The sequence below is a fragment of the Martes martes genome, assembly GCF_963455335.1.
Source record: "Martes martes genome assembly, chromosome: 1".
Lineage (NCBI taxonomy): Eukaryota > Metazoa > Chordata > Mammalia > Carnivora > Mustelidae > Martes > Martes martes.
Window position 1 is genome coordinate 207,856,619 of NC_137888.1, and position 27,305 is coordinate 207,883,923.

At 60.5% G+C, this 27,305-nt stretch overlaps 2 protein-coding genes across 2 annotated transcripts in view; one reads left to right on the forward strand and one right to left on the reverse strand.

Moving 5' to 3' along the window:
- RFX1 (regulatory factor X1) overlaps positions 1–19,110 on the forward strand; it is a 30,581-nt gene extending 11,471 nt beyond the window's left edge. Inside the window, exons 3-21 of the mRNA XM_080816195.1 lie at positions 2,829–2,938; positions 3,147–3,230; positions 3,961–4,068; positions 5,053–5,169; positions 6,345–6,440; positions 7,950–8,044; positions 10,845–11,226; positions 12,712–12,893; positions 13,902–14,021; positions 14,107–14,222; positions 14,453–14,571; positions 14,663–14,772; positions 15,101–15,252; positions 15,334–15,431; positions 16,444–16,593; positions 16,704–16,912; positions 17,267–17,420; positions 17,500–17,545; positions 17,687–19,110. Of these exons, the coding sequence (XP_080672321.1) occupies positions 2,829–2,938; positions 3,147–3,230; positions 3,961–4,068; positions 5,053–5,169; positions 6,345–6,440; positions 7,950–8,044; positions 10,845–11,226; positions 12,712–12,893; positions 13,902–14,021; positions 14,107–14,222; positions 14,453–14,571; positions 14,663–14,772; positions 15,101–15,252; positions 15,334–15,431; positions 16,444–16,593; positions 16,704–16,912; positions 17,267–17,420; positions 17,500–17,545; positions 17,687–17,856 (2,618 nt within the window). The 3' untranslated portion in view covers positions 17,857–19,110. The remainder of the gene's footprint in view (positions 1–2,828; positions 2,939–3,146; positions 3,231–3,960; positions 4,069–5,052; positions 5,170–6,344; positions 6,441–7,949; positions 8,045–10,844; positions 11,227–12,711; positions 12,894–13,901; positions 14,022–14,106; positions 14,223–14,452; positions 14,572–14,662; positions 14,773–15,100; positions 15,253–15,333; positions 15,432–16,443; positions 16,594–16,703; positions 16,913–17,266; positions 17,421–17,499; positions 17,546–17,686) is intronic.
- Positions 19,111–19,188: 78 nt separating this feature from the next.
- Positions 19,189–27,034, reverse strand: DCAF15 (DDB1 and CUL4 associated factor 15). Its single transcript, XM_080803245.1, has 13 exons — positions 26,880–27,034; positions 25,018–25,115; positions 24,789–24,924; positions 23,974–24,080; positions 23,751–23,890; positions 23,497–23,667; positions 21,197–21,631; positions 21,020–21,111; positions 20,798–20,926; positions 20,614–20,699; positions 20,299–20,403; positions 20,097–20,212; positions 19,189–19,722 (listed from the first exon to the last, which is right to left on the reverse strand). Exons 1-13 carry the CDS (start codon positions 27,009–27,011, stop codon positions 19,667–19,669), a joined length of 1,803 nt encoding a protein of 600 aa, XP_080659371.1. The 5' UTR covers positions 27,012–27,034; the 3' UTR covers positions 19,189–19,666.
- Positions 27,035–27,305: the final 271 nt, after the last annotated feature.

The window sequence follows — 27,305 nt, forward strand, 5'->3', positions numbered from 1 at the left end:
GTCTTGGGAATCCAGCAAGACTTATGTCCGTGAGAGAGATGGGGGGCTGTTTCTCAGCATCTCCCAGCACAGATGGGGAAACGGTCAGGACAGACAAGGGACCCAGGGGCCACTGGCCCTTTCAGAGGCCCTGACTGAAGTCATCTCGGGAGCAAAGGATCAGGAGGGAGGGAGCCAGACGGCCCCACCCGCCATCCGGGAGGCCTGGGGCCCCAGCTCGTCATCAAGCCTCTCGGGCTTCCTTCAGTCTTCCCCCTCAGAGCTCGCGGCACTGGAGATGTGAGCAGGTCTCAGTGGGGAAGTGCAGGGCCCAGGGAGGAAGAGATGCTCATCAGATTGAGGGACAGGAAATCAGCTGCCACTTCCTGACTACAGACTTGAGACTGCGGGGGCCCTCCCTGGTCTCATGCACATGCCCAGAATGGAGAAGGCGGACAGACAGATGCAGAGGCTTGCGGACTTAATACTCCAACCCCCAACACACACACACACACACACACACACACACACACACACACCCCGAGGGCAAGACATGGGCAGGCAGGGACGCGCATACACAGGAAGTCTTTCATCCGGACAGTAGACTCTAGAATCTCACCTGCTTATCCTCAGGTGGCAGATGTGAGGGTCCCAGCCTTGAGAGCCATCCTAGACTGTTTCCTGGGGCTTCCCCTTCCCAAGCAGATCCCTGATATCAGCAGGTCCCCAGGCCTCCCAAATGCTAAGGGTCCCACTGACTGAAGGATCAGTCTTGGCATTTTCTTCCGAGCCTCCAGGCCGGGTAGCTGGGGCCAGGCCCCCACTCACTGTCCACCCTGAACTAGGCAAAACCTGTCCGAGGCCGCCTCGGTTGGGTGCCATTCCTTGGGCTGGGCCTGGCTCCTTGAGTCCCACAGACACCCAGGTGTTTCAGGGCCCCACATGTGACTTAGGGCTTTCTCGGGTTTCTCCCCAGGGGCCCCTCGGTGAGGGCTACCTCCCTCACTGGATGCCTAACTGGATGCAGGGGAAGAGTCTAGCCAAATGGAGGAGATGGTGTCTCCTGGAAGGGGCTGCAGAGGCAGCTGGCCAGGCAGGCCTGAGGTGGTTCCAGTGCCCGTCCCACGTGTGGCCAATGGGAGGCTTCCCCTAGCACCACCTCCCACATCTGGCCACCACTCCCCCTACACCCAGTACATAACACATTCATGAGGCCTGTCCCGGACTTGGTCCCTGAGGTTCTCGCATCTACCTGGGACTGCACTCCTGCCCTGGCCAGGCCCCCTCTCCCTGTGTCCCCACATAGCTGAGGCCCAGCGTCTCACTTTGGAGGCTGGGGATGCTCTGGTCCTTAAATGGTGTTTCCATAGACCCTCACCTTACCGTTCACCACTGCCCTCGGGCTGTCAGCCCAAGCGTGACCTGAGGCTCTAGATTCCATGCACAATGTGAGGTTTATGTGGGCACAGATAACGGACCAGCCTCCTGGCATGTCAGTTCCCAGCCGGGTGACCTTGGGCAGGTCACTTCCTCTCTCCCAGTCTCTTGCCTTACCCGATAATGGGGGTAATAAAAGTTCTTTCTGTCTCCAACTACCCAGAAAGACCCTAGCACAGCACCTGGGCCACTGGAAACACTCTAGTTACTCCCATTACTCCTTCCCCACCCCCCTCCTGTCCTGCCAGGGGACCCCCCCCAGGAGGTCGCACTGGGACCTCGGCTCCTGGTAGCAGACTGGAGGAAGGGCTGGCACATATGTGCCCCACAGTCCCAGCCTGGCCTCTGGAATTGCTGGGAGCAAGCCAGGCCCCATGGAGGGGGCAGGGTGGATGGTGCCCTGGCTGGGGATGACGGGGGGGTCTTCCATCCAGCATCTCTCAAGGACACTTGCCCTCTGAGTCTCTCCCCTTTTCAGCTCTCTTCTTAATCGCTCAGTGAGATATGCATGAAACTTGACCTGTGCCCACCCGATAGTATCTCCGGGTACCAGCCTCCCTCCTGACTTCATAGCAAGGCCCCAGCCCAGGGAAGGCCATGCTTGGGCCACGCCTGCTGGGAGGAGGGTGTTTATTCCAAGAGGGCAGCTGGGGAGCTCTGCATCTATGGGGGGGGGGATTAGCTCCCCAAGGTTGCGGGTATAAAGCCGCCCGCGCACCCTGCTGTTCCCAAAGAGGTGGGCGAGGAGTGAGGAGTGTGGGGCAGGTTCCCCTGGAGAGACGGGTGCAGGAGCGGGGTAGGGGCACCATGTTCTACGATTGCCTCTTCTCGGCTGCCTGTCAGCGTGAGTACCCGCCTGCCCCCCTCCAAGCCCCCTCCTGCCCCCGTCCCACTAAGGCCAGGGAGGCTGGGGCCATGGAGAGGGAGGGCGAGCTTGGCCACAGGCTGGCAAGGCCTTCTAGGGTCACTCTTTGGACCATCTTCTATTCCTGGGAAGCCAGGAGTCATCTCGAGGAAGGTGGCCCCAGCCCCTTGGTCCTTCTAGGGCTGCTGAGACTCCAGGGTAGGAGGCCAGTCCCTGACTGCCCACAGATCCTATCTGTTGGGAAAAGGGATCCAGCCCTCTGGGCCCCTGCTGCACCTTGGCTCCTCAGCCACCCCTTCTAGTCTGGTTTTGGGACGAGGTGGGATGGGGTGGAGCTGCTTCTGTGTGGCAAGGATCAAAGGTCCTTCGAGCTCACCCCCATGGGCAGTGTTAGGGCTGGCCAGGAGGCAGGCAGGATTGCTGGAGAGGCCCGGCCCTTTCGGGGTTCAGCTTCGGGCTCCGTCATCCATTCTGGTGGGCTCAGGCTCAGGCTCCGGGTGGAGGTAGGGACAACAGGCTGAGCTGACCCAGTGACCCCTCCTTGCAGAAGGCGCTATGCGGGCCAGTGAGACTGTATCAGAGGCCAGCCCAGGCTCCACAGCCAGCCAGACCGGAGTCCCCACTCAGGTGGTTCAGCAGGTGCAGGGCACCCAGCAGGTAGGACACGCTCCTCCCCCGGGGGTGGGTCGGGAGGGTCCGTGAGAGGGGCGGTGGCGACTGTGGTCATGGGTGCTTGGCTTCGCCTCCTCCTGTCTGCTCCCATGTTCTTATCAAGATGCCTACTTCAGTCCCCCTTCCACCCACTTGGGCCAGGCCTCCCCGGGGAAGCTAGCGTGGCTCAAGTCCTTACTCCTTGTCCTTACAGCGTCTGCTGGTCCAGACGAGCGTGCAGGCCAAGCCGGGCCACGTGTCACCCCTCCAGCTCACCAACATCCCAGTGCCCCAGCAGGTAAGGCTGCCACACCCAGCCCCGCCCTCACAGTGCACCCCCCCCCGCAGCCCCCCCCCCCCGCATCGTCCCCCGCCCTGCCTTGGGTGCACCACCAACCCCCTGTGGCCTGCACAGATCTGCCCTCAGCAGCATCAAGGACACAGGCTCTGTCTGGGCGCCTCCCCACCTGCTGCCTCCAGCAGGTGAGACCATGGCAGTCAGGGGCCATCGGGGAAGGACGTCTTGCACGCCTTCTCTTAATAGACAGAACTGAGGAGTAGCAGTGAGGAAGGCGACTTTCAGGTCCAGCCCCAGTGTCTCAAAGCAGAGAACCCAATGCCAGTTAGGAGCCAAGAGCCCATAGCCAGCACAGGGACTGTGAGTGCGTGGTGGCGGTCTATCCCCCAGAAGGGTGTGGACAGGGTGGCAGGGCTCAGCACAGAACGGGACAAAGTCCCATCAGGCTTCAAGGGTGAGGGCCATCCTGCATGGCCTGTGGAGCTGGGCTCCCTGGACACAGACCCTGACTCTGCCACTTACTGGTCCAGGACTTCGGGCAAGCACTCTTCCCATCCTGAGCCTCTCTGTGAAGTGAGATTACTGTCAGGGCTACACTGGGACTTGGGGGCAGTTCTGTGAGCTAAGAGGTGTGCAGCACTGGGGCATCGCCTGGGATGGTGCCCTGTGTTCGGGAAAACCAGACGGGCTGTTGGGAGTGAACTGTGGTTCTTTTCCCTCCTGGCTCTAGGCTCTCCCCACGCAGCGTCTGGTGGTGCAGAGCACAGCCACAGGCGGCAAGGGTGGCCAGGTTTCCCTGACAGTGCACGGCCCCCAGCAGGTGCACTCACCCCCTGAGGTAGGTAGTGGCCCTATCAGCTGTGCCTGTACCTCCCCAGGTTGGCCGTGTACCCCCAGCATACACCTGGAGGGGTCCCTGTCCCCCAAGCCCGCTTGTTCCTCCAAATTCCTCATTGAGCCCTCATTGGGCGGCTCAGCTGCCTGATTCACGGCCCCACTGGCTGTAAGCTGAGTCCAGCTCCAGGGGGAGGTGGCAGCTGCCCCCCAGGTTGAGATGGGCCTCACAGCTCCACTTCAGGGCTCTGTATCCCAGGAAGGAAAGGAGTCCCCCCAGCCCCACTCAGGATGGGTAGAGGCTTCTCCTCAGACTACAGGGGTGGGCTCTGGGGACCCTCCCCAAACACCAGTGAGGATGTCAGAGGCAGGCAGGCCACAGATGGCTGGGAGCATGGGTGGCAGCATCGGGAGCTTGGGGTCAGAGCCCCAGCTCAGCCGTTTCTCTTGGGGGATGCTGGCCGGGGCTCTGGAGCCTTCTGAGCCCAGTGTTTTCTGTGTGAAACAGCTGATGATACGCAGTGCCACAGCATGGCCCAGAGCCAACAGGGACCTGTAGCCAGTCTGCCTGGGGTCAGTGCCTGGCGCCACCACTCAGCTGTGTGGCCTTGGGACATCCCTTCCCATCTGTGCTTTAGCACGTCATCTGTTAAGTGGGGATTCCCTCACCTGCCACTGCTCACCTGAGGGCTGCAGTCTCTCTGATTGTGGCAGCAATGGGTGGCCTCTGAGCTGAGGCCATCTTCGCTGGGGAGGTTGGGTCTCCCTACCAGTACCTCTGGGCCGGACCCCCAGCTTTGCCTGGGAGTGATCAGGGCAGGGACTTGGCATTCGGATTCATGGAATTTGGCCACTTTCCAGTAGAGGAGGTTGAGATCTCTGTTGCCTGCCACCCCGCCCCCAACAGCTCTTGGGAGAGCCCTCCTGAAAAGGGTTTTGTCAGGGCCTGGGTGCCCAGACGACGCCCCCGTGTCTCCTTCCCTTGCAGCGGTCACCGGTGCAGGCCAACAGCTCCTCCAGCAAGACAGCCGCGGCCCCCACAGGCACAGTGCCGCAGCAGCTGCCGGTCCATGGCGTTCAGCAGAGTGTCCCCGTCACCCAAGAGGTGCCAGGCCAAGGCGGGCAGTGGCTGGGGCAGAGGGTCCTGGCCAGGTGGCCTCTGCAGCCTCCTTGACTGTCTGTGGGAGCCGTGGTGGGGAAAGTCGGTGGGAGCCAAGCAGATGGGGGGACAGCCTCAGCAGCGCCACCCCCCCCCCAACCCAGGCCTTTGGCAAGCGCCACTACCTCACTCCAGACTCAGCATCCTCATCTAAATAATGGGTTCTGCCCTGGGAACCTGGGGGCAGGGCGGTCGGGGCTGCTGGGGGGTGAAATCTGGTCCTCATTTGGGGGGGGCACCTAACACTGGGCCCTCGGCAGGCGCTGGAAACTCTGAGAAACGACCCGGCCTCTTTGGGCTCAGTTGCCTAGAGGAAGCCTCAAGGCCAAGTCCTGGCTTACCCCCAGGGAGCCCAGCGGGAGGCCCAACCTCCAAATCCATGGCCAGTCTTTGGGAGGGGTGGAGGCTCTTCCTCAGACTACAGGGTGGGTTCTGGGGACCCCCAGAGTCTGTTGCTCTGAGCTGCCAATCATGGCAGCTGGAGCAGGTTTAGTGGCAAGGCATCTCTGCCGTCTGGTTGTTATCAGTCAAGTTGCAGGGTTCCAAACCCTTCGGAAAACCAGATGAAAGGCATAGACTCTTCCCCCAAAGGAAAGCACAGACCTCACCCTGAAGGATTCACAGATGTTCCTGCCAGTACCACAGACCCTCTGACCCTCCAGGCCCGGATCTGAGTCCTAATCCACTGCTCAGCACCCCCCACCCCATCTGCCCCAGCCTCTGCCCCTCACTGTGGGCCCTGATGGTGAAATCAGGATTCCCGGGGCACTGTGGGGATGTGGGGGTGTGGGATAACCCATGTAGAGAGTAAGGGGGGGACAGCAAGGACTCCCTCACTCAGACCCAAGTTCAACTTCAGTTCTGACACTTCCTGTGGGCCTCACTCTGATGAGCCTTGTTCACACCTGTAACTGGGCACCCAGAGTCAGTGCAGTGATGAATCTAAAAGGCACTTGGTGAAGGGCGGCCAGGGAAAAGTGGCAGAATGGTGGCCTTTCCCACCAGGCTGCCCTGACCCTTACATGAGGAGTTCATGTGGGCGTGGTGTCCCGGTACTCCGGCATGGGTGGGCCACCAGGGGCACCACAGTTACCAGTCTGACTTGCCTTTTCCCTCCCCAGAGGTCCGTGGTCCAAGCCACTCCACAGGCGCCCAAAGCTGGCCCTGTGCAGCAGCTCACGGTGCAGGGGCTCCAGCCAGTTCATGTGGCCCAAGAGGTGCGTGTCTCCTCCATCTACTTGGAGGCAAAGTGGGACGGGGCCCTGGCTGGACTGGGGAGGGGTGCAGTTCTGGCAGGCCGCAGGGAGGGAGGGGAGCTGGGGGTCCTCCAGGGCCCCAGCCCGGCCCCAGGCTCCACCTGAGGCTGTGGGCTGCAGACTCAGTCTTGGAGCCTTCCCCCGCCCCCCCACCTGGCAGTTCAAGGGCCCAGGTTTTGCCAAGAAAGATCTGGCTTCTCCCCTCCCACAGACACCGGGTGGGAGATCTGTCGGGTTGCTGGGTGAGCTCAGCTACCCGGTGGGCGGCGGAGGCCTGGAACCCCGCCCGCGGCCGCCCCCGGTGACCCCCCAGTGTCTCTGTTTGTCCTCCAGAGCTCAGGCAGTCAGTTTCCCGCTAGGAAGGCAGAGCAGCAGGAGCCCCGGCCCACGCCGCCGCCGGAGCCGCCGCCCCGGCCGCCGCCCCGGCCACCCACGCCCGGGCCCCGGCCGAGCGCGCTGGCCCGGGAGCCGCCGCCACTCTCGTCCGCGCGCAGCGGCGAGGTCCCGCAGCTAGGCAGCCCCGAGCCGCCGCCGCCCCATTACGAGCCGGGCGCCGAGCAGTGGGTGGAGCTGGTGGGCGTGCTGCCCCCGCACCTGCTCCTGCCGCAGCAGAAAGTGGTCTTCGAGCCACTGCCCGGGCTCCCGGCCCGAGCCAGCCCCGACCAGAGGGTCAGGATCCAGAGAGTCCCCCAGGTGCTAGTGTTCGGCACGGCCGCCACGGCCCTCAAAGTAGGTGGCGGACGTCTGGGCGGGGGAGGGCATCGGGCGGGCGGGGGCGGGATCCGCCCACCCCGGCCCGCACCCGGCCCCGGGCTGCCCGTCAGGCACCCGCAACCTCGGCGGGGCCAGTCTGGGGACCCGCCTCTGACTCCACCCCCTCCCCCCCGAGGCGGGTTCCTGGTCCTAGGCCCCGCTACCACAGACGGGTGGGGGATGGGGTGGGAAATTCAGGCCCCGCCCCTGAGGCCCTGTCAGTAATTCCAGGCTCCATCCCACAAACGGGGGCCCCACCCCTGATCTCTGACTCCGCCCCCAACATCCTGTACTTGGTTTCCAGACTCCACCTCTGAGGCCCTGTTTGTATGTAGTTTTCAGGCTCTGGCTTTGACTTTAGCTTCAGCGACAGCCATGTCCCAGTGCTTGGCTGTCCTCCTGGGGTCCAACTTTCATGCCCACAGTAGGACCCTGGGGTCCCCTCAGGCCCCACTCTTGCTGTCCCCAGCCTAAGCACAGAGTCCTGGCTTCTCCTGACAGACCTTCGCCTGATTCCCAGCCCCGGCGGAGAGTGCAGTCCCTGTGCCTCTGACACCTGGCCCTGTCCAGGATGTGTTCAGAAAGCCCAGAAATGCAGACTTCCAGCCGGGGAGCCAGGTGTCCTTGGGAGTTTGGACAGCTACCAGCCCTTTTAGGGACAGAGGCAGAGGAGCTGGCCCACCCCTGACCTTCTGTGTGCCCTTCCTCCCACGCCAGGTGCAGCAGCTCCAGCAGGTGCCTGTCCCACACGTGTACTCCAGCCAAGTGCAGTATGTGGAGGGTGGTGACGCCAGCTACACGGCCAGTGCCATGTGAGTGGGCAGAGGGCTGGGGGAGGGGACAGGAGGTGGGACCTGGGTCTGCCCAGGGCCCTGCTAGGACTTGAGGCCTGAGTCCCAGCGCCAAGCGTGACAGGGGCTGGTGCTTCCCAAGGATAACCTACAGCTACCAGGCAGGGGGCAAGCGGAGGGGACCCTCACAGCTTGGGAAAGGCTGTCATTGATCTAATGATACCTGGTATCATTTAGGGCTTTGGAGTCAGATGGGCCTGGTTTTTAGAAAAGGAAAAAGAAAATTCAATTTTTACAAGACAGAATTTCTTAAGAGGGAATGGGAAACAGTAAAGAGGAACTCTTCATGGCTGACCCCAACCCTGCTCCAAAGGGGATGCTGTGACCTGTTTCTTTGTTTCCTCCCAGAGATACTCTGAGAATAGCAACTACTCCCTTTTTTGTACAGAAACAGGCACAGTGTTCTGTCCCTTATTTCTTCCTCCAGCGGTGTATCTTGACGCTCTTCCATGTTTCTCTGAGTGGCCCCCAGTCCCCCTGCCTAAACGGCTGCGTGGTGTTCCACTGTGCAGATGGAGCGTGAACGACATGGCCAGTGCCCACCCGGCCAACCCTCGGGTGACCCCTGACCCCCGCTGCTGCACACACACACTGTACCATGACCGTGTGCCCCAGCGGGCAGATGCCACGCCCCAGGCCTGCCCTCGCACCAGCTCTGGCTCCCTCTTGCTCAGGATCCTCCACACACCACCTTCCCTCTCCTATCATCTGTAGTAATAATTCCAGGATTATAGTGATTGTTGTTTTAGTTTTTGGAAGTTTCCATTGGTTTTCTTTACATTTGTCGTTGTTGTTTTCTTACATCCCCACCCTTGTCCTAAGTGGGGCTGATGCTAGGGATTTGCTCATAGAGCAACTTGGTCCCGGGGTCATGATGGTGTGGCAGATCCCAGGGGTTGCGACCCTGGCACCTGAGTCATGGTCATGGTCATGGTCATGGTCATGGTCCATGGCATCCACCTACCTCATAGCTCTATTGATTTATTTCGGGTGCTGCCAGTCTCTTAGCCTTGCAGTTGCCCCCTAGGGCCTCCAGGGGTGTTAGAAGCAGAGCTGAGGCACAAGCCCCAGCCCTGCGATGCCACGCTGGCTCCTTTTGCCTCCCCTGGTAGCATCTGTGCTTTGCTTCTGTTTGAGTTCTTCCCCCCGTGATTGGTACGTGTGATCACACGTAGCCCCATGTTGCCATCAGATTCTTCTGCTGCATGAAGTTGTTCACAGCAGTGTGTCTCTGTCTCTCTCTCGCAGTGGATTTTTACTGAGTGCCCAGCCCTTCGGCAGCAGGGTCCCCCCACCCCGGCCAAAGCCACAGTCCCTGCACCTCTGTCCCTGGCTCTGTCCAGGCCACATCCAGAGACGCACGCATTCAGCCTGTCATTCAGCAGAGAGCTACCAAAGCCATATTTTTGGAGCATGTGTTGGGCGGGGCGGGAGGGGAGGTGGGCTGGGCCAGGCCGGGCCAGGGGTGGGGTGGAGAGGGCACTTGCTGGTGCCGCTTCAGGCCACGTGCTTGTGGTGCCGCTCAGTGCCATTTCAGTACGCGTGGACCAGGGTGCTTTTATCTTGGTGTCCATCAGCCTGGGGGCTCACCTCGGTGACCACGCCTTCTGTCATTCCCCCCCAATCCCAACCCCCTCATCCCTTTCCTCGCTGCCCCCAGAGGCCTACAAGTCTCCTCCCCCTGCTTCCTTCAGGAGACTCCAACAGTGCCTTCTGAGGCAGGCCCCACCTGGCCAGCCTTGCTTCCTTTTTGGATTTTTAACATTTAATGTTATTTTTAGTCACAAATATGTTAAGAGGGCTCGAAATCAAAACTGTGTCCCACAGTGTCTTGTGAGACACCTGCCACCCTCCATGGGGCCTCCACCACCATGGATGTAGACGGAGATACGAAATGGCCCTCGTCTCCCCCCTCTTCCAGAAACCCCATCCTTACCTTTCCCCACCTCTTCCGTTCACCTGACAGAATGTTCTGGAGCTGCTTCTTCAGCAGGACCTTCCTCCTTCTCTCTCACCCGTCCATAGGATCTCGTCACCTTTCACTTAACGTTCCTCCAAAGATGGACCCAGTTTCCCCACTCTTGCAGCGGACGACCTCAGCCTTGTGCCTCCATTCTCTGACCCAGGTCCTGGGACGGCCTGAGGACAAGGCTCCAGGTCACAATGTCGCTGCCTCAAAGGGACATGCCTCTGCACACCAAAAGTCATCACTGAGTGGCTCCCTGGGGTGGCCACTGGATGTGGACATAGAAACCCCACCCCCACCCCACCACCCTCCTCCTGCCTTGTTTACCACCTGGGCATGGCCCACCTTCAGCTGTGTCCTCGATTTACCTTCGTGCTTGCTTCTCTGGCTTCCGCACCACCACATTAGTCCCCAGGCAGGGCCTCCTCTGTCTTCCTCTGTTGGGTCTGCAGTGCCTAGAACAGTTTTCAGCACACAGTAGGTACGTGACCTTTTTTTTTGTGGATTGACTGAAGCGTGTGGCCTGTTCCAAGTTACCTAGCCATTCTGTCTTGGCTTCATCACATCTGAGACGTGGACTTCCATGCCAGGGGCTGCTTTGACGATTAAATGAGAAATTGTGCCCCACCAAGCCCTCGGAGGTGCCTGGTCTGGCACAGATGACTGACTGCTGGCTGCACTGGGCTACTGCTCCTCGCTACCTTCCTGGGAGGGGTCTGCCCCACAGGAGCCCCCAAAAGACCCCACCACCACCCAGCTCTGGCCCTCTGACTCCTCCCTCTGCTTCTCTCTCAGCCGTTCCAGTACCTACCCCTACCCGGAGACGCCGCTGTACACCCAGACAGCGGGCACCAGCTACTACGAAGCCGCAGGCACCGCCGCCCAGGTCAGCACACCTGCCACCTCCCAGGCGGTGGCCAGCACTGGCTCTGTGCCCATGTACGTGTCTGGCACCCAAGTGGTCACCAGCTCCACCAGCAGCGGGGGTGGGGCCAGCAATGGTGGCAGCGGCGGCAGCGGCGGCGGGGGAGGCGGTGGCGGTGGCGGGGGCGGTGGCAGCGGCGGCGGCGGCAGCGGCGGCGGCAGCGGAGCGGGAACCTATGTGATCCAGGGCGGCTACATGCTGGGCAGTGCCAGCCAGTCCTACTCCCACACCACCCGTGCCTCGCCAGCCACCGTAAGTGCCAAGTTGGGGCCCAGCAGAGTCTGGCAGTGGGAGGAGGGGGGCTGTGGGCTGTGGGGGGTGTGGGGGGGAGAGGGTGGTAGGGGTGGGTGGGTGGTCAGTCGCCACCATCAGCCACCGTAAGCGTTGCACCAGAGTTCTCAGATGCAGGTATTCTGGGATCAGAGCCTTGCTGGGTAGCCTCAGACAAGTTACTCAGCCTCTCTGGGCCTCAGCTAATATGCATGAAGCTGTTAGAGCAGTGCCCCAAGAAGCGTTGTTTCCTGGGATTATAGCTGATGACGACAGGTATAGAGCAAGGGGAGGGAGAGGCAGGCCCCAGCATGGGGGAGCTGCCCTGAGCAAGGTTCTTTGTCCATCTGGAAGGCAGTGAGATAACCTCTCTCTGCCCAGACATGGGCTTATCTGGAGTCACTTGGGGGAGGAACCCTCACTAGCTCTGTGACTGGATGGGTCAGGGCCTGGTGGTCCCATGGTGGTCCTCGTCCTCTTGGACCTTGGGGTCTGGAGTGATTTTAACTACTGCCCTTTGACATAGCAACGCATCATGGACCACATAATTAAGACAGAAGCTTTCTCAGAAAGCGGGCAGACTCTCCCTTATACACCCATGCAGCCTGGCTTCTAGTCTCTCATTTTAAGTGCTGGCTGTGACCCACCTAACTGATTTCATGACCCCGTAATGGGATCCCTTCTGGGTCCTTTCCCAAATTTTGCAGACATGCTTCACAGAACAGTGCTGTCCTAGAGAACATTCTCCATTGATGGAAATATCCCCTCTATGCTGTTCAGTGCAGAGACCTCTGGAGTTTGCTTTTCTTTAAACTATTTTGATATAATTGTAGATTCATAGGAAGTTGCAAAAATAGTACAGGGAGATCCCTCTGGTCCCCGCCCCCCCAGCCCTGTTACCCATCTAGTTATGTTTTTTTGTAACTGCAGTACAGTATCCAACCAGGAAACTGGGCTTGGTATCGTGTGGGTGTCTACTTGTATCTTTTTATCATGGGTGCACGTTTGGGAAACCACCACTATGGTCAAGATGCAGAACTGTTCCATTGCCACAAAGATCGCCCTCCTGCTCCACCTTCAATAGTAACCCCCGCCCTCCTCCCTCCCAACATCCCTAACCCCCAGCAACCATGAATCTGTTCCCCATTTCTATAATGCTGTCATTCTGAGAACGTTCTGTGAATCATCCTCCACGTGACCTTTTGACATTGGCTTTTTCCACTCAGTATAAGTAAATTTAAATAGCTGCATATGGTTGGTGGTGACTACATTGGACAGTGCAGCTCTAGAGAATTCCATGGGATTTAGTTCCCTCCCCCCCACCCCCCACTGTGATTATGATATGATGTCCCCTGCAGTGTGGCTGTCAGGATCAAAATTGGAAATAGGTACAGAGAGCACTTTGCAATGAGTACTCAAGAAACTGAAGCGATTCTTAGTGCTCTTCTGTCCCTGGTCCGGCCCCAGGTTCAGTGGCTCCTAGACAACTATGAGACGGCAGAGGGGGTGAGCCTGCCGCGGAGCACCCTCTACTGCCACTACCTGCTGCACTGCCAGGAGCAGAAGCTGGAGCCCGTCAATGCCGCTTCCTTCGGCAAGCTTATCCGCTCTGTCTTCATGGGCCTGCGCACCCGACGGCTTGGCACCAGGTGGGCCACCCACCCCTACCCGAAGTTCTCCAAGGCCACATTTACCCCTCTCATGCCCTCCTTCACTCTGCTCTAGCCCCACTGGCCCCTTCCTCTGATACCCACACACTCCCACCCCAGGGCCTTTGCACCAGCTGTACCTTCTCCTTCATGTGCTTTTCCCTGTCTCCTTACTCAGGTGCCCCCTGGCCTAACTGAAACGAAAGCCTTCCCACTCCCCACCTCCCACCTCCCTGACACTCCCCACCATGCCCTTCCCTGATTGCTTTCCGTCCTTACTACAGAGCACCATCCCACATGCCTTTTGTGTTGCTTCTCTTATGGCTGATCTGGCTTCCAGTGCTAAAATGCACATAACTTGAGGGTGCAGGCACCGTACATGGTTGGTGCTTTAATCAGGGCCTTCAAGTCTGGATTCACGTAGGAGGGAACAAGAGGCCGTCCCCTGACCCCGCACTTCCCTTCTTCTCCTTCGCAACCCTTACACCTCCCTGGGGTGAGCCCTGCCCATCTCTTGGGTCCAGTTCCCTTCCCAGCTTACGCATCACCTCATTCACTTACACGTGCATAACCCGTGGGCAGAGTACTGTGTCTCTTTGTGCCACAGTTTCTTCCTCTGTCCCCAGAGGGTGCCAGGAGCACCCTTCGTAGAACAGGGCTAAGGAACATGGGGATTTGTATATGCTAAGGGCTCAGAGCAGTGCCTGGCAATTTGTTGTAACTAGTCGTCAACAAGTACGTGCTGACTCCTGCCCCGTGCCAGGATTGGAGGTCGAGGAGTTCTCCAGACACTGGCCCTGTCTTCTCAGAACTCAGTTGGTACACGGGGACCTCTTTTGGTACCCACGGTCCCTGTACTTCCCCAGCACAGCACCCCTGCCTCCGTGGAACATGGGTCTTTCCCCCAGGCCGTTCGGCCAGGGGGAGGCAGGTGTGATGCGAAGGTCCCTGGTGGACAGCTGGAGGACTCCCCCCCCGCCCAGCTCTCAGCCTCTGCCTCCCTCTCAGGGGCAACTCTAAATACCACTACTACGGCCTGCGCATCAAGGCCAGCTCGCCTCTGCTGCGGCTCATGGAGGACCAGCAGCACATGGCCATGCGGGGCCAGCCCTTCTCGCAGAAGCAAAGGTAGGAGGACGGGGCCAGCCCCTGGGCTGGCGGGCGGGGAAGGGCATGCTGGCCTGTCTCAGTGCTCCAACTGCCCCTTCTCCAGGCTCAAGCCCATCCAGAAGATGGAGGGCATGACCAACGGTGTGGCCGTGGGGCCGCAGCAGGCCACTGGGCTGTCTGACATCAGCGCCCAGGTCCAGCAGTACCAGCAGTTCCTGGGTGAGAGCGCTGTGGCCCATGGGGTGGGGTCTGGGCCAGGGTCTGGGGCCTCTGGAGAGTGTGGAGGTGGTTCGTCTGCCTTCCCGGGGCTGCCTCATTCCCCACTGCCCATGGGGGACCCCCGCTTGGGAGGAAAGCTATGATAACTTGATAAGATCCCAGGGAGAGGCATGAGGGGGGCAGGCAGGTGGGAGGATAAAGGTCCTCATGGTATCCCCTCCTGCCTCCAGATGCCTCGAGGAGTCTCCCGGATTTCTCAGAGCTTGACCTCCAGGGCAAAGTGCTCCCCGAGGGCGTTGGGCCTGGGGACATCAAGGCCTTCCAGGTCCTGTACCGGGAACACTGTGAGGTAGGGCAGCTGGGTGAGTGGGCATGGGCGAGGGAAAGCCATGCTGCCCCCCCCCACCCCCATGTCCCTGAGCATCCAGCCTCCCCAACAGGCCATTGTCGACGTCATGGTGAACCTGCAGTTCACCCTGGTGGAGACGCTGTGGAAAACCTTCTGGAGGTACAACCTCAGTCAGCCCAACGAGGCGCCTCCGCTGGCTGTGTGAGTCCCTCGGTGGGAGTGGGGAGGAGGGAGAGAGGGGGGGCCCAGTGAGAGCACCCAGGGGTGGCCAGAGCTCAGACATCAGGTGGGGGGGCATCGGCTTGATCCCTGGGGTTTGCGGGGTGCACACAACCTTCCGACCCCCACTCCAGGGCTTGTGTATCAGTCTGACAGTCAGCATGTGGGGTAGTGTCCCCCGCTAAGCTGTTTCCTCCCTGCAGTGGGTGGGCGCCTGTGCCTCATATGCAGGGTACAAGATCCCCAGCTGACCCCGGGGGCATCGGGGCCCGTGTCAGCCTGACCTCAGGGCTGGGGTGGGTGTCTACAGGCACGACGAGGCTGAGAAGCGGCTGCCCAAGGCCAGCCTGGTGCTCCTCTCCAAGTTTGAACCAGTGCTGCAGTGGACCAAGCACTGTGACAACGTGCTGTACCAGGGCCTGGTGGAGATCCTCATCCCTGACGTGCTGCGGCCCATCCCCAGTGAGTGCAGGACGGCTGCCCCACCACCGGCCCCCATTCCCACGCTCCGCGGTCCTGATGAGCCCCTGCTGCCACCCACAGGTGCCTTGACCCAAGCGATCCGGAACTTTGCCAAGAGCCTGGAGAGCTGGCTCACCCATGCCATGGTGAACATCCCTGAGGAGATGCTGCGTGTGAAGGTGAGGGTGTGAGGAAGGGTCTGGGCACAGCCTCACAGGCAGGGGGCTGAGCGGCCAGCCTGGGTGCTGGGCCCAGCTCCTGCCACCTGGCTGTGGAACTGTGGGCTGGGGGCCTCACTCTCCTCTCCCTCAGAGGCCCTAGGATTTGTCCCCATGCCTCTTCCCTCAGAGTGATCTTCGGGTTATTGTCTTTACCCACTTCTGAAACACAACCCCTTTGTGGTGTTTTTGTACACAAAACAGTATCTTAAAAAAATAAAAACCAAATGCAACTTGAAGTAATTCTCTTCAGGCAGTTTCAATGCGGTGGCGGGGGGACATAAGGGAACAGAGTAGTAGCCCTCTTCATCAATGCTGCATAGTCACGAAGTACTCTGACATGAGGAATTAGATGGGCTGTGTCTGCTCTTGAGCGAAAAAATAGAAGGAAGAGAAGGGGGTTTTCATTGTCCTTACAATGTTAATGAGACGGTTATACGGAACTGGGCCTTGAAGCATTGGCCCTGGGAGCACTGGACAAGGGTAAGGAGTGGGGAGGTGGGAAGAGTAGAAGCTGGAGCCAATGGAAAAATGAGTAAATGTATTCATTCATTTATTCAGCATGCATTTATTGAGCATCTGCTGTGTGCCAGCATAGTTCTCAATGCTGGGAGCACGGCAGTGACCAAGATGGACAACGCCCCACCCTCCCTAACCTGACATTCAAGGGAATAACAGTTCGAGCCCTTTCTAGGCAGTGTCTTTTGTGAATTTCTCGTGTCCTTTCATTAAAAATAATGATGCTGGTCAGACACATTCTATTGATTTTTTTTTTTTTTTGGTCCCTTACTTCGGGTGTCCACCCTAAATTTGAAAATCCCGACCCCTTGATCCAACAAAAGCAACGACGTACATCCCTCCCTTTGGGGAGAAAGAAAGGCTCAGAGAAGCTGCAGCGGCTGGGGCAGGGGATGGGGGGGTTCTCACCAGCCCCGAGCACATCCGCGCCACCACCCCCCACCCCACCCCGCAGGTGGCAGCAGCCGGCGCCTTCGCGCAGACGCTGCGACGCTACACGTCGCTCAATCACTTGGCGCAGGCAGCGCGCGCGGTGCTGCAGAACACGGCGCAGATCAACCAGATGCTGAGCGACCTCAACCGCGTGGACTTCGCCAACGTGCAAGTGAGCGCGGGACAGGGCCGGGGAGCGCAAGGCGGCGCGGGTGAGGGCGGCGCGGCGGTGGGGGGCGGGGGGCGGCCGCTGAGCCGCGGGCACTTGCCGCTGTACTCCAGGAGCAGGCCTCGTGGGTGTGCCGCTGCGAGGACCGCGTGGTGCAGCGGCTGGAGCAGGACTTCAAGGTGACCCTGCAGCAGCAGAACTCACTGGAGCAGTGGGCGGCCTGGCTGGACGGCGTCGTGAGCCAGGTGCTTAAGCCCTACCAGGGCAGCGCCGGCTTCCCCAAAGCCGCCAAGCTCTTCCTCCTCAAGTGGTCCTTCTACAGGTGCGCTCCGGCTCGGCTAGAGCCGGCGGGGAAGGGCGGGGAAGGGCGGGGTGGGAGGCCCCTCCTCCTGGGGGCGGGGTCTCGGGGCGGCTCCTCCTCTCCGGGGCCTAGCCAAAATGGGATAGGGGGAAGCCATTTCTCGCGGATTTTGGGACCAGGGAAGAAACCGCTTCCTTGGGGCTTGGGTCCCTTTTCACCAGGGCGGAGATCTGTTGGCGGTGGGCGGGGTGAGGACCCTGTGCTCTCACTGATGGACGCACTTGGAAAGCCAGGGCGGGGCCTGACCTGGGTAGCTGGGCTTGCAGGTGCGCGGGGTGGCACCGGGCCTGATGGCCTCCTCTCCGCCGCCCGCAGCTCCATGGTGATCCGGGACCTGACCCTGCGAAGCGCTGCCAGCTTTGGTTCTTTCCACCTCATCCGGCTGCTCTACGACGAGTACATGTACTACCTGATCGAGCATCGAGTGGCCCAGGCCAAGGGCGAGACTCCAATCGCGGTCATGGGCGAGGTGCGCGCGGCGGGGCGCAGAGGGCGCGGGCGGGGGACCCCTCGGCGGGACCCTCACCCCTTGTCTTGCCTCCTTGCAGTTCGCCAACCTGACCACCTCGCTGAACCCCCTAGACCCGGACAAAGGTAGGCGGGGCGGGGCGTGTCTCTGTCGTGGGGCCAAATCCCAGGAGCTGCAGACAGGGCGGTGGGGATGGAGGAGGTGCCGGCGGTGATCTGGGGGCGCCGCCGCCCCGCGCTGAGTCGGGCCTCCTCTGTGTGCCCCAGACGAAGAGGAGGAGGAAGAGGAGGAGAGCGAGGATGAGCTGCCGCAGGACATCTCGCTGGCGGCCGGCGGCGAGTCGCCCGCGCTGGGCCCTGACGCCCTGGAGCCGCCTGCCAAGTTGGCACGGACAGACGCGCGTGGCCTCTTCGTGCAGGCGCTGCCCTCCAGCTAAGCCCGCGGCCTCCCCTGCCCCGCCCGCCCGCCCCCGCCGCCCATCCACGCCAGGGTCCCTCACAGCTTCTGTGGCTTCGCTGTCACCGTTCCAGCCTCGGGCGGGGAGGGGGCCCTCCAAAACAGGGAAGGCTAGGGGGTCCCTGCCCCCAGTGGGGGCGGCACAATCACAGGGCCAGGCGGAGCCGCAGCTGCAAACTGACACACAAGACGTGCCTTAAGGAACCCGCCGCCGTGCCCAGGTGCCCCGTGGGACAGCCAGCTAGGCTCCTTGGCCCCGAAGGCCTCAGCATCTCCCTCCCCCAGCCCCACCCTCCCGTGTCCCAGGGGGCAGGCAGGCAGGCCCCCTCCCCTGTGGAACTGTTAACTTATTCAGCTCGCTGGCTTTGCACAGTCTGTCCCGGGCCCAACCCTGAGCCCCAGGTGGGCACAGGTGGGTATCACCTGGGGACCCCCACTGTCAGCAGCAGCCCCGGGACCCCTCCCCCCAGCAACCCCACCGCTCCCCACTCCTTGGTATAAGTGCAATTAAAGCCGTGGGTGTCGCATCTTCTCCAGAGCTGGGCCCTCCCTTGCCCCGCAGCCCTCAGGAGGGCACTGTTCGGCCTGGTTGGGGGGGAGGGCGGCCGGGGGCACCACCTCCAGCTTCCAAAGAGCAGCAGGCTGAGCTGGGGGTGGGAGCCCAGAGGGGCCTGCTGCCAGCAGTGGGGCCCAGAAGTGCCCACGCCTGTCCCAGCCCCAGCTAGGGGCTCGGCTCCCTCAGATCCAAGACCCCAGCATCCCAGGCCACCCGCCTCTGGTTTGTAATGGAACCTCTGTGCTCCTTCTCTCCCGGGAGACTGTGCTTCTCCTCCGTGCAGTGCGACCCGCCCCCCACATGACTATTGTGCGATTTGTGAGCCGCCTGAGCGGAGTTGGTAACTTGTTGGTTTTTTTCCAACCATCATGGCCTTATCTGTTCCGGTTTTCTCAGTGTCTTCAACCTGTGAGATAGATGTTTATGGCAAAAAGCAAAACAACAAAAAACAAAAAAAAAAAGACAAAAAAAGATCTGACCTATTGTATAAAAATCACTATTTTGTGTGCTCCGCGTGCTACAGCTTTTGGGGTGGCCCCCCGACTTCCCCTCCCCACTCCCTCGGGGCCCCCCCCCTCCTGGCCGTGAAAGTGTCCACGCGTGTGGTAGTCTAGTGTGCCGAGCTGTTTTCTACCTTTTTGTAGTCTTTCTTAAAACACAATAAATTCCGCTGTGGTATGTGGCTGCTGCTGACTCGCGGGGCCTTGGGGCTGGGGACTCCAACTGGGCCCCGAGCGGCAGTAAAGGGAATTCAGGGAGGTTCAGAAATAAAACATTTATTACATGAAGAGGAACGACGGGCAGAGGGAGGGGATGGCCACAAGGTCTGCCGCCTCAGGTAGGGGGGAGGCTGGGGCAGGGGAAGGGGGGTCCATTTGGCCTCCCTGGGGGGCAACGTCCACACCTGTAGCCAAGGAAAGGGGCAGATGTGCAGAGAGCAAGGGCCTGTGCCCAGTGCGGGGTGAAGGTGGGCGCTTGAGGCTGGTGGGTCAGGGGGCTCCCTCCCTCTGCCCCTTCCCAACTTAAATAGGCATAAATAAGAAGCGTCCAGACTCTCAGGCCACCAGGGACTGCCCCGCCCAGCCCCCTTCCCCGCAGCCTAACACGAGCGCTGGTCCGTCGGTCGGTCGGTCATCGGTCGGTCGGCCGGCCAGCCGGGGAGAGGCTGCCAGGAAGGCAACCAGCTCCCAGGCCGCGGAGGTAGTTGGAGTCAGTGTCCAGAGCGGCCAGGCCCTCACAGCACAATCCACGTGTATCGCTCACTGTCTGCCAGAACCTTCAGGGAGCACCCTGCAGGGAAGGGGCAGAAGGGAGCCATGAAGAGCCTGCAGGCCCAGGCTGAGGGGAGGGGCCTGCCTCTTGCCCTGATGTGATTTGGGCCACAAGGTTCCAGAAGGCAGTGACCCTGCTGAGTTCTCCTGCAGGTCTCCCACCGGCAGCCACCCAGTAGAGGTCTGCTGAATGAATGGACTGGCTGGGGGTCCCCAGGTGCCACACCTGCCAGGTCCTCTCCGAGCCTGCCCTCCCCTCACTCCAGTTCCACAGTGTCCACTAGCATGGCCAGCAGACTCCATTCACGAACACCAAGGAATCCACACCTGCTCTAGGCCTGGCATGGCGCCAGAGGACCTCAGTCCTGACTGTCATTGGGTCCCAAGGCCCACCTTTGTGCAGCGCCTCGTTGGTCATCCTGTTGACATAGCGGCCGCTGCTCTCGGGCACCAGCCACTTCATGACCATGTCCACGCAGCTCTTGCGGTATGAGCTCCAGACACTGCCGCTGAGGGCAAGGGGGTGAGGGCTCTCATCACCCCGGTCGCCCTCCCCAGTCCCCGGCCCCCGGCCCTGGCCCCGGCCCCACCTCACCTGGTCTGCCCCTTGACCTCGGTGAGGTCGCCTACACTGACGGTCACGAAGATGCCTGTGTTGAGGTCCCATGCCACCTTGAGGCTAGTGTGATAGGTCTTTGGTCTGCAGTGGGGTGGGGGGCAAAGGAGAAAGGGCTGGGACCCCGGCAACCCCGAGGGTCTGTTCTCTCTGGAGCAGTTAGGTGTGCCTGGTCCAGGTTTTGGGGACAGGGGAAGTCGTCTCCCATCCCCACTTGCCCACCCCCACAGAAGGATCTGAGTGTGGCCTCCTGCTGTGCAGAGACGAGGGCCATCTCTACTCCCACCGGCTCACCGGAGCTGGCCCTCCTCAGTTGGGGATGGGAATGCCAGGAGCAGCAGACCAATGTTGATGAGGACTTGATTGGTTTCTGGGCAGACCTTGGAGGGGGACGGGGCGGGGAAAACAGTGACCGCTGTTGAGGTGACACCCAGAACACAGAGGCCCTGGGCCCACCTTGTCCCCTCCCCAGGCCCACCTCCAGGATGACAATGTCATAGTCGCTGAAGGAACAAAACTGGTGGGCCCAGGTGGCATCATGGCGGATGACCTCATTGATGACATATTCAAAGTCCAGTGTGAGCTGCTCCACCGTCAGGTACTGACCCTGTGGGGGGTGGGGAAGGGAGGGCTGCTTTAACTGCGACCCCAGCAGGCTCCCCAGGAGCTGCCCCTAGGCCTGCCTCCCACAGGCACCAACCTGCACGGCAGCCCGCTCCCGCATGGGCCGCAGGTTGCGGCCACGGAGATCAGTCACCACAAAGGGCAAGGAGATCTTGTCGTCCTCGAACTCTGAGGGCACAGGAATTGGGGGTAGGGGTGGGAGGGGGAACTCCCACACCTAGCGCCCTGCCTGCTGGGTGGGTTCCTGGCTCACCATCCTCTGGTTCTGTCCCTTCGCTGGACCCCAGCACATAATACAGCTTGGTGTAGTTGACGTAGCCCGGCTCTGGGGCTGGTGCTTCCGCTGCTGGGGGGCTATCTCGGGGTACCACCTCCCCGCCTGGGGCCAGGGGCTCGGAGGGCAGACGGCAGCGGCTGCCCGAGGGCCCTGGGCAAGGGGGTGGCCGGGCTTCCTCCAAGGTCCCCCCCTTGGCCTCTCTGGCCCTGCGGAAGATGTCGGCCACAAACTCCTTGGCTTTGGCGATGGCAGGTGAGGGCTCGGGGGCCCCAGGGGGTCGGGTGGGAGCTGCTTCAGGGCAGGGGCTGGGGAGGGCAGGGGGCACCTCAGGGCTCTGGGGCCCAGGGGGGCTGGGGGGGGCTGGAGGGGAGGCGGTGTGGTCATACAGAATTTGGCAGAAGCTGCTCTCGCCTGAAACAAAAACAGAGGGAGGTAGGGGTGCTCAACAAACGAGTTCAAGTTTAGAACACTGCCAACCTCCCTAACCGCCCTAGGGGTGCTTCTTAGAAATCCACCTTGAGGAGACCCTCCTAGAAGACTTACTGATGTTGAAAGATCAGTCAGAAACACTCGGAAGGGAAAAAGGCCTTATACACACACGTGTGCACATAAATAACACTTTCATTCAGACTTTAATTTCGAGCATTTACCAAATGCCACACACTGAGGACGCGAGTGGAAAGACACAAAAATCCCTGCCCCTGGGCGGCTGACAGTGACAAAAGCTAAAGATCACCAAAGTCTGAGTTTCCTACACAGCCATTCATTGTCCCCAAAGGGAGGTGACTGGCTTGGGCACTCAGCAGCCAAATCCCAGGCCTCCATCGGTGTCCACCTGACTAGGGACTGGCTCCCCTCTGGGAACGTGAGCTCAGCATGGAGAACCCCAAAGCACAGAATGAGCAGCACTGGGACCTCTGCCTGCACCACCTCCATAGGGCCCCCCACAATCAATCTTGGGGGAGGCAGTATCCTCCCAGTTCAGAGACTAGGGACCGAGGCTCAAGGAGAAACTTGTCCAAGGTCACAGTGCAGGACAGCGCAAACCAATGCACTCCTGTCCACCAGCACAGAAAATGGCCAAGTCAAAACTCACTCTCAAGTGGTAAGGTGTTAGACATGGGTGACAGTGGCCCCCTCACCCCCGAAGGCGCACAGCCGAGTCCTTTCCCACGTGACCCTTCCTACAGGGAGCCATAGCCACAAGTCCAGGGGTATGGGTCTCAGCCAGCCCCGGCTTGTTGGGGGCTCACAGCCTGATGAGGGCAGGGCCTTGCCCACAGCGGCACAGGCGGCCAGGGCCAGGGGGCCCCTGGATGGGCCCAGAAACAAGGCGCCCTGGCTCTTGCTGATGTGTGCACTCAGTTTTATACATTTAATTCTCTTTTCATATCCACTCCCCTCCCCCTCCGAGGGGCAACCATTTTCATGTAGTTAGTGGGTGTCTTCTCATTTGACTGCGTTCTTGCAAAATCAGAACATATTTTTAATTTATATGTAAGTGGTATCATTATCTGGTTATAGGTCTCCCTTCGTTTCGTCTGCACTCGAGCACGTCTTTAAAGCACGCTCCACGGTCACGCATGCTGGGGCACCCACTGAAACTGCTCATCCAGGAGAACACCTGCCTTGTCCGACCTCCCTGAGCCCCAGGGATGGAGAGCAGGCAGCCCGCAAAGCCTTGGACATGGTCAGACACAGGACCACTCACACATGCAGCCCTGAGAGTGTGGCGGCGGTGGTGGTGGTGGGGGGGACATCCCCACCAGCCCGTACCACTGTCCAGCTTCTTAACTTTGGCCACTCTGTCAAGGGACATCACCTTGTGATCTCCACTGGCATTTTTCCTATTCCCAAAGACATACGACAGCCATCCGCCCACTGACCACTCCCTGAAATTGTAAATTTTTGGAGAGAGCACTGTACCGTCCAGCATGGCAGCCGTGACCACATGTGGCTTTTTGAACTCAACTAAAATTAACTGAAATTAAAAACTCAGTTCCTTGGTCACACGCGCCACTTTAAGTAGCTACCAGTGGCAGCTGTAGCAGATATAGACCCGGCAGATATAGACCATCCCAGCCCTGAGGAAGGTTCTAGAGGTGGAACATAGCTGGAGTGGAGCATAGCTAGCTTGGGAGTCCGTATCCCTGCTTTCCAGCTGAGTGACCTTGGACAAGGGACTTCACCTCTGAAGATCTCGTTTGGGATCAGGGGACTGGGGGCCTGGTGGATTCCAGAGGGCACCAGGCCCATCCTCAGACCCGGGGGCCTACCTGCCGAGTGGACGGAGACGGCGCAGGCCACCAGGGAGTAGCTGGTGTTGAGCAGCACCACCTGGTCCTTCTTGAGCTGGAAGGCGGGCTGGAAGGTGGGGAAGGGGTAGACCACCTGGTACTTCGTGTGCAGTATGAAGCCATGCCGCAGGCACTGTGCACTCGGGTCGCCTGCAGCAACACACGCGCTGCGGGCTCACGCGTGGCCTCGGGGCAGGGAGGCAGCCCGCACCCCGAGGCCCCCCGCCGCTCACCTGGATGGGCCCGGCTGGCTTCCCGGCAGGCGGCGCAGCGGCCTGGCGGTGGTACCGCCACGGTGCTGATGTAGATGTCTCTGTGGTTCTCGTCACTCATCATCATCATGTTCATGAGCATCCCGTTGGCCGAGCGGGTGCTGGGGGCCAGCATGCCTTCAGCAACCTGGGCCATGCACCGCCCTCCCCGGGTCCCCAGGCCTTCCATGTCCCCAAGTCTTACTTGAACCCAAAGACGATGACCTTGGAGGCATCGCTGGGCCACTCGCACACGGTCAGGTACAGGTCGCTATAGATCTCCTCATCCTGGAAGAGCCGCACCTGCCGGACCTGAGCAGCACGTTCAAGGTCGGTTTAGGGTGAGAGCAAGTAGGGTGGCGGTGCGTAGGGCACCGAGGCTGCACAATGCTGGGCGGGAATTGGAGCTGGGGCTGAGCTGGCAGGAGCAACCTTTTGGGTGGGGGGGGTGGCTCGACCCAGGGAGTCCCAAACAGCACCTACACCACACCCCTCTGCCTTCTTGACGACAGGCTGGGGAGGCTCCCCTTATGAGGAGGGGAACAGGGAAGCCAGCCTGGCACAGGAGGAAGCTGAGGAGAGAGCCCAGCCCCAAGAAAGGGGACTCTGCCAGACACATCAGTTCCATGCCCCATCCACCCTGAAACCTGTTCACCTTTCCGAGCTCATGTGTAAACTGGGGTAACAGCACTCACCTCCTGGGGGGGTGGTTCAAGGAGTCAAAGTCAGGGTTAAGCGAACAGGCTAGCAAAGCTACCAGGTCCCACCTGGCCTGAGCCTGCTGCGTGCTTCTTAGGCTATGTATGCTGAGTCGAACCACACGCAAGTGCCACCACCTACCCACTTTCAACTATAAAAACGGCAGCTGCACCTGGTTTGACCTAAGGCACAGAATATTGACAATGACCCTTGGAGTAGAATTTCTCCACTTTACGGACAAGGACTGTGAGGCTCGGGGGCTGCTGTGATCTGCTGGTCACGTTGCTGGAAGGGATAGCCCAGCCCTGGGCCCGGCCCTACCAGCTTGAGCTTGCTGTGGACGTTGAACTCCCACCAGTACAGATGATAGATGTAGAAGGAGAAGTCATCGTCCCCGCTGCTGCTGGTATATGAAAGAACATAACGGCCGCACTTGGAAAAGCCCAGGAAGATGTGTCTGTGGGGGCAGGCAAAACAGCCAGGTCAGGACCGACCTACTGCCCCGCCCAGCCACCCCCCACCAACCCCCGCCCCATCCCAGCCTCCTCACCCTGCGTAGAGAAAGTCCTCGTCCACAATGTTCTTGAGGGAGACGCAGACCCTAGGCGGCAGCTTCCGGAAGAGGCGAGGGGAGAGCTGCCCACTGATCTGGGGAAGGGGTGGCCCTGGCTCTTGAGGCACCATCACGCCCCAGTCCCCTCACCTAAAGCAAAGTAGCACCCCCAAGGTCTGGCCCAGACACACAGGCCCACTTCCCAACAACCATGACGGTCAAGAGCAGTCTAAGCTCTGGAAGGTGGGAACAGCTGGGGAAGATGGATCAACTGGGCCTCACCTGAGCCTCCCCTTCCACCAGGGACCCGTACCCTGGGCCTCACTGGAGTGTCCCCTTACACTAGGGACCCGTGCCACCCTCCCAGTCCCACATCTCACCCTCCCAGTCCCACATCTCTTCAACCTCAGAGCCCCTCTTGCCCAAGCACCCAGGTTCTAAGGACCAGCACTGTCATCACCCCCCACCCCCAGGAAGGTTCCCCATTCACCCTTGGCCACAGTGGGCCACTGGCTGCCTTCCTGAAGGCTGCTTCATGGTGCACTGAGCTGTAGGTGTCCTTGGCCACTAAGGAGGCTAGACCAACTGAACTCACCGGTCCCTAACCCATTAGCCTACACACACAGTGCTCAGGACCTTTGAGAGGGCCCTGGCCTTGCCTGGGGACCTACTGAGGCAGAAGAGGGGCTGACCAGTAACCTTCCAATTCCTGCCCAATTCCCCCTTCTCAATTAACCTAGCCACCTTCTAACCATCTCCTTCATCCCAAAAACTTCAAGGAAGGATTTGTGGGGGACAGGCAGGCACAAGCTGCGTAGTAGGGGATCAGAGCACCCTGAGTCCTACAGCCCAGTCTGAGTGAGATACTTGGCCTTACCCTCAAGAGTACTGATGGGAAAGAGACCTATCTGGCGAGCTCCCTAGCCGATGAGGGAGAAAGCCCACTCCTCCAGGGGATCCCAGTCTGATGGAACAGTCCTGTTGAAGCCCAGGCTGACCCGGGAGACACAATCCCTGTCCCAGGAGCTTCCAAGCTAAAGGTGGAGCCACAGCCCAACCCGGGAACAACCAGGCTGAAGGTGGAGACAGTCCCTGCCCCAGGACCTCATCAAAAGGAGGAGACACAGCGCTGCCCTCACAGAGTTCCCAGCCTAATGAAGAAGGCACTTTCCCTATCCACGGGAATATGGTTCTGCCCAGGTTGCTGCTGACCTAACAGCAGATTCACATGTCTGCCCTCCCTGAGCACCCCCAACTGATGCGGGAGAGATTATGCTGGCACGTTGTGAGTTTACCGTCTGATGGAGAAGACAGAGCGGTGCTCAGGGAGCTCCCAGTCTGAGGGGGAAGACCAGGCTTTCTCCAAGGAGGTCCCTCCCATTCAGTGGGGGAGGCAGATACAGGTACAGGAATTCCCTGCTCCCGTGCGGTCAGAGGAACACCAGGTAGAGGAAGCCCAAGCCGGTAGCAGGGGCTCCGCCAAGGGGGCGGGAAAGCTCCGTAACGGAGGGGCCATGGGAGCAGGGTTTTGAAAAATGAGTCTGACCCTGAATCGCCCCCTTCCTCCTTATTGCTCCAGCGACCCCCCTCTCTCCAAGCCCTTTCTCAGCCACCCCACCAGCCCTTCCATCAGAGCCCCCTCCCCCAGAACCCGCCCCCAGTCCACTCCATCCAAACCCCCGTCCCAGCCCCCTCCATCCAAGCCCTCTCCCCCGGGCCCCGCCCAGCCCCCTTCCTCCGAGCCCCCTCCCCCGGGGCTCCGCCCCCAACCCCTCACCCCGCGAACGCCTCCTTCCCTCCGCCTCCCTCGTCCCTTCTCCCCACCCTCCGGCGCGCTCCTCCAAGACTCCAGGCCTTACCTTGACCCGCTCCAGCTGCTTGAGGACGTGCTCCCGCCGCCGCCCTGCTGCTCGCTTCCCCCCGGCGCCCCCGGGGCCGCCGCCGCCGCTCCCGGCCCCGCTGTTCCGCTCCGATTTCGAGCTGGGCGCCATTTTCACCCCCTCCCTCCACTTCCGGAGCAACCGGCCTTTTTGTCCCACCCCCGCCGCCTCCTCATTGGCCCTTTCTCGGCATTGCGGCCGGTCGGTTGGGTGAAAGCCCGCATTCGGGGCCTCTTCCCGCTAGGCCTGTCCATCATAGCCACCTCGGCCCTTGATTGGTTGAGATGGTACAAACCCTGTGGTTCGCCGCCGTATTCCCGCCTTTCCGCAAGGACGCACCCGTCAAGAGGCCCAGTTTGCACCCCTTGCGGAGGCGACTTTGACCGGATAGGCGAAGGCCTCTAT

Bases quoted from the DNA above. Each gene is read 5' to 3' on its own strand.
- DCAF15 (XM_080803245.1), bottom strand. From the start codon at position 27,011: ATGGCGCCCAGCTCGAAATCGGAGCGGAACAGCGGGGCCGGGAGCGGC. The intron at 23,668-23,750 runs GTGAGCGGCGGG...GTGTTGCTGCAG, and splicing joins AGCCAGCCGGGCCCATCCAG to GCGACCCGAGTGCACAGTGC. The intron at 21,112-21,196 runs GTGAGCCAGGAA...CTGTGCCCTCAG, and splicing joins AGGGACAGAACCAGAGGATG to AGTTCGAGGACGACAAGATC.